A 5499-nucleotide genomic window follows, 5' to 3' on the forward strand; every position below is an offset into this window, starting at 1 on the left:
TTGCAAGAAATACTTTGAAACATTGGCCACATAAGCAATTTTTTTACTACAGTTTACTTGCTAACTTTTGGTAACTTAACAGAAATATATATGAAGAACGATGTCAGATTCTCAAGTAACGTGCTAAATAATAAAACTTGTAGCATGCATGTAGCATCAGGTTTCACAAAATTTTGCACAATAATAGTACTTCCTGTCTTAAATTACTTGTCACAATTCGCTTTTCAAGAGTGAATTTGACTTTTCTTCGAAGCAAATTAGATTAAATTACTTTAATATTTTAAAATTAAAACTAACATATTTAAAAACTATACGAAATGTATAATAAGTGACAATTCGTTGATAGTATGTAAATATTGTAAATATTCCCTTCCTTATGTAAATATTCCCTTCCTACATTGTAATTAGGTCATGTTAAATTTATGTATCATTATACATATACTTTACATACGTTTGATTTCTATCGGATTCCTTCCAAAACCACTGAGTCCACCTCTCTCTCTCTTAACCAACCACTAGCGAGTCCCTTTCCTCATTCTCTCTCCGCTTCCTACCATGGTGACAACAAAAATTTCCATTACTTTAACCGTCACGAATGTGAAATCCTTAATCCCAATCACTCTGATATAACCGGCGATTATCACGAATTGAGAAGTCCTAATGTGCGCGTTCATAGTCTCCGAGCACATCATACCACCCACACCACGTATGACGCAACAAAGGCGGCTAACCTTCCGTAAAATACGCCATTTAAAACCTCTATTCTCGTGGCGGATGACAAATAAATAAACACTCACGAGCGGCGTACACGAAGCGATTTTCGGCTCGGTTATGGCCTATCACATGATAGGCTCACCAAAATTTCATCAAGTTGCGACTTCTCGGCAAGCTTGCAGATTGTTTTGCTTCTTTCTACGGGGGTGTGAATTTGAAATTCAGATCCCACAATGCTCCTTCCAAAGGAAGAAAAGAAAAAGAAGATACGATAAGTATTTTTGGATATATCATTCAAGAAATATTGTTGAATGAACTTGAGGTTATGGTCATAGAAAAGACTCCGAAATGATCCAAAACTCATCAAAAACCTTGTTTAAGTAAAATTCACTAAGGATAATAATGTTTACGTTGAGTTTGATTTTGGGTTTTACGAAGGATTTACCGACGGATAGACTTTTAGATGTGAGAGCACGAATTGTATCCTCTCAATGCCACCACAAATCACCTTTTTGTTCCCGCCTAAAACGCTATCCTTAGTTCTCTTCGTAATGCCTTAATTGAATGTAATAGGGCCGTCTTTCTTTTTGCACCTCTTTGTCCTTTGGGGAAACATGTTAAATTGCCATTTTATGATTCGTTGTCGTTTACTACTATCTTAGTTTGACATCATTCATAGTGATTTATGGACATCTCCTATTTTAAGTTCTAATGGGCAAGTATTACGTTTTCTTTCTTGATGATTATAGTAATTTTCTTTGGACTTTTCCTATCTCTAACAAGTCTCAAGTGTATTCCACTTTTCTATCTTTTAAGGCGTTAATACGGACTCAGAAAACATTCAATGTGACAATGGGCGGAATTCGCAAATGGGCATTTTCAATCTTTTTGCGCCTCAATGGTATAAATTTTCGGTTTTCTTGCCCCCAACATCTCCTCAAAATGGCAAAGCGGAACGAAAAATTAAATCCATTAACAACATAGTGCGCACTCTTAGTCCACTCCTCCGTCCCCTCCCTCTTTTTGGCATCATGCTCTCCAAATGGCCACATTCCTCAATATACTTCCTAAAGTCCGTAGGCAAAAATCACCGACGCGTTCTTCTTATTCCCGTCTCCGGGTTTTCGGGTTCTATGCTTATCCTCTTTTCCCGTCTACGACTATTCATAAGTTACAAGCGAGATCCGCCCCGTGTGTTTTTTTGGGCTATCCGTTTAATCATAGAGGATATAAGTGTTATGATTTGTCTAGCAAAATCATCAAATTTCTCTTTGACGAAACTAAATTTCCCTTTCCAATATTAAATTTTTGACCATGGAATTTCCCCGTATACATGTTCGTCTCCACCTATCCCGTTAAATCAACTTCCGCCCCGCGATCCGCCCTGCCCCCGCGTCGTTGCCCGGTAAATGTATTTTTTTATCCGCCTATCCGTCGTTGTGACAGTCCCTCCGTCGTTGCTCTAAATGACCATCTTGAACTTGAAAGTCGTTCAACCCATACGGTTTGAATCCTGTCGATGCTTAAACCATATATAATGCTCTCCCCACGATGTGAATCTTATTCGTTAAATTTTTCGTATAAAAAGAAATACGATGTTTTGAAATGTAATTCAGAGTTGACGACTTTCAAACTTTTTTACGGACGTCGCCTACACGGTAATCTTAATGAGAATGGTTTATATGCATCGAACATTGGGTTTAAGGATCCCAAGCATCCACGTATAGGAACATTAAGCCCCGTGTATGGTTCCAAATGGAATGTCTCCAATCTTTATTTTCTCTTTATTTATTGTCGAGGTTAGCTTACAACGATATTATTCATTTTTCAAATCCATCTTTGATTTGCTATGAAGGATTTGGGCCCTCTCGATTCCTTCAATGTTTCTCTCTCGGAAGAATTATGCGACGGATACAAATGTACTAACCGACTCCTTGGTGCCGGCGGGCCTCTTTACCCGATATCGTAAGTTGGCTTCCTATCTTTTCACATGCATGATCCTAATTGCCCGTATGCGTACCGAATTTTTGCCAAATCCTCCGTTGCCTCTCTCCTCTTATACGGACGCATGGTTGTCCGGACACTAAAAAGATAACCTCTCTCTCGGTCATCAAACGGCAACTGCGAAAAATATCGTGGCGTCGCCAATGATCTTGGAGCTCCGTACGTCCCATCCGTGACATTGTATTGTGATAACGTTAGTGCCATATACCTATCGAGGTAATCCGGTTCGCAATAAACATAATACATTTCGTACGCGAGAATGCCCGTGGAGAAGTTCGTGTTCTTCACGTCTGAGTCAGTTACCCGGATCGCATTAAGGTCTTCCGCGTGCTATTTGATGATTTGATAAAAATCAAATATTCCTTTATGTAAATATTCCATTGTAATTGTAATTAGGTCCTATAATTTAGCCTAGTATCATTATACCTACTTTGTATATAAGGACTTTCATACATCAATACAAGTTGATTTCCTACATTAAGTCTCGTAAAAAATACATGTTAAAATGTATTCAAACTTTACATAGTTTAACTCTTGTTCCCTCTTGTCCCAATTTATATGGCACACATTCCTTTTTAGTATGTTCTAAAAAGAATGTCACCTTTCTATATTTAGAAACAATTTAACGGTATGAAATGATTTAAAACCATACAAATATCTAAGACTTATTTTCGACCAAAATTTCAAAAGTCTTGCTTTTTTTCTTAAACTACGTTCCTAATCAAATAGTGCCACACAAATTGAAACGAAGGAAGTATATGATAAGTATTTTTGGACAGAAAAATAACAAAGTATCAGTAAGATAGAGAACTTGTTAGAAGAGAGCAGGATAAAAATCAAAATAAACAGTTATTTGAAGAGCGGATAGACTTTTAACAACCTGACACCAAATCCCTTTTGATCATTTTTTTACCAGAAAGAAAACGTCCAATAAAAGACAAATTGATATATACCTTAATGTTGTTTGATTATGCTAATAACTTGTAACCATGAAAGGAAAATAGTGTAATGGAACCAAAATTCATGGAATGATGGCTGCTCATTAGAAGATGTACGTCTGATTGTACGTCTTTTTTTCTCAAACTGTACAAGGCAATTGCTTCAAGTGGCGTCTTTTCGCTTGTTGGTTGGTAATAAGAGTGCTTCTTCGTTCTTCTCTTTTAATTATAGTAGGATTTTTAAGTTAGTAAGGGTATTTAGGTAATTTAACTTTCAAGTTAGGGAGTTCATGCTTTTAATATAATATAGATTAATGTGCACCTTCAACTTCAAGTGGGTGGTAAATATTTTTTTATCCGTCATAAAAAAATTCGGGTTTGAATCTTAAAAATGAAATTGTCTTTACCAAAGAGCGCTTTATTTTCCTAAAAAGAGACCTCCCGATTCAAACTTTTCTTACGCGCCTTTATTCAAGGGCGGAGGTGATCAGAAAGACCTTTTAGGAACATTGCCCCCTCCCTCTAAAATGGAAGCGCAAATCTTTATTTTTTTAGCTGGTTAATAGCCGTTTAGTCAATCATTTTCACTCTTTGATAGACATCTTTCGATTCTCAATCTCATCCGACGAACAACTTTAGGTCTTTATTTGTGTCCTATCTTTTTTGTTAATTCCCAACTGAATTAGCCATACCAAAGCGGTTTCCAATATCGGGTGAAAAAACAAAAACGAAAAATATGATCCGTGAATTGTAACAGAATGCATGCTAGCGCCCTTTTGCACTTATGCAATAAAATCAAAGTTAATTCTTTAAGGTGGCGTACGTTGAATTTTATGTAAGTAGTATCAATTTTATGTAAGTAGTCCATCGAACTAGTTAAGATTCTTAAGAAAAAGAGGATTAATATAGCTTGTGTCCAGGAGACTAAATGGGTAGGATCCAGGGCTAAAAATGTGGACGAGCATAAGTTATGGTTCTTAGGTGGGTCGAGGGATAGGAATGGGGTAGGCATTTTAGTAGATAATGACTTAAGAGACCAGGTGGTAGGAGTTAAGAGGGTCAGTGATAGGATGATGACGATTAAGGTGGTCGTTGGAGGGTTTATTTTGCACATTATTAGTGCTTACGCGCCCCAAGTGGGCTTGGGCGAGGAGGAGAAAAGACCTTTTTGGGCGGATTTGGACGAGATGATAGGAGGTTTACCGCCCACTGAGAAGCTATTCATCGGAGAAGATTTCAATAGACACATTGGTTCAATTTTGGGGGGATATGACGATGTGCATAGAGGTTGTGGTTTCGGGGAAAGGAACGGAGGAGGAGTTGCACTGTTGGATTTCGCAAAAGCCTTTGGGCTGGTGGTAGCCAATTCGAGTTTCCCGAAGAAGGAGGAACACTTGGTAACCTTTCGTAGTTTGATGGCTAAGACGCAGATAGACTTTTTACTCCTTAGGAAGGACGATAAAGGTCTTTGTAAAGACTGCAAGGTGATTCCGAGTGAGAATCTAACGACCCAGCATAAGCTCTTAGTGATGGATTTGGAAATCAAGATGAGGAAGAGAAACTGAGAAAGAGGGTCGTGGATGACAGGCCTAGGATCAAATGGGGGAGTTTGACCATGACGGTGCCCTGGAGATGGGGGAGAAGTTGAGGGCTATGGGAGCCTGGGAGAGTAGTGGGGAGGCGACCGACATATGGGATAGGACGGCCAGTTGCATTAGGGAAGTAGCTAGAGAGGTGCTGGGGGTCTCGAAGGGTAGCCGTGGTTGGCACCGAGGGGACTGGTGGTGGAATGGAGAAGTTCAAGAGAAGGTGGAAGCAAAGAAGGTGGTGTATGAGAAGTTGG

The 5499-nt window shown here is 38.6% G+C and overlaps 1 protein-coding gene across 1 annotated transcript; it reads left to right on the plus strand.

Annotated features, from left to right (window-relative positions):
- The first annotated feature begins 4729 nt into the window (after positions 1-4729).
- Positions 4730-5221, plus strand: LOC132061052 (uncharacterized). Its single transcript, XM_059453930.1, has one exon. It carries the CDS (start codon positions 4730-4732, stop codon positions 5219-5221), a length of 492 nt encoding a protein of 163 aa, XP_059309913.1.
- The last annotated feature ends 278 nt before the right edge of the window (positions 5222-5499 follow it).

The sequence above is a fragment of the Lycium ferocissimum genome, chromosome 6, assembly GCF_029784015.1.
Source record: "Lycium ferocissimum isolate CSIRO_LF1 chromosome 6, AGI_CSIRO_Lferr_CH_V1, whole genome shotgun sequence".
Classification (NCBI taxonomy): Eukaryota; Viridiplantae; Streptophyta; class Magnoliopsida; order Solanales; family Solanaceae; genus Lycium; species Lycium ferocissimum.

What these genes read in the sequence shown, in the direction of transcription:
- LOC132061052 (XM_059453930.1), top strand. Translation starts at nt 4,730, where the DNA reads ATGACGATTAAGGTGGTCGTTGGAGGGTTTATTTTGCACATTATTAGT.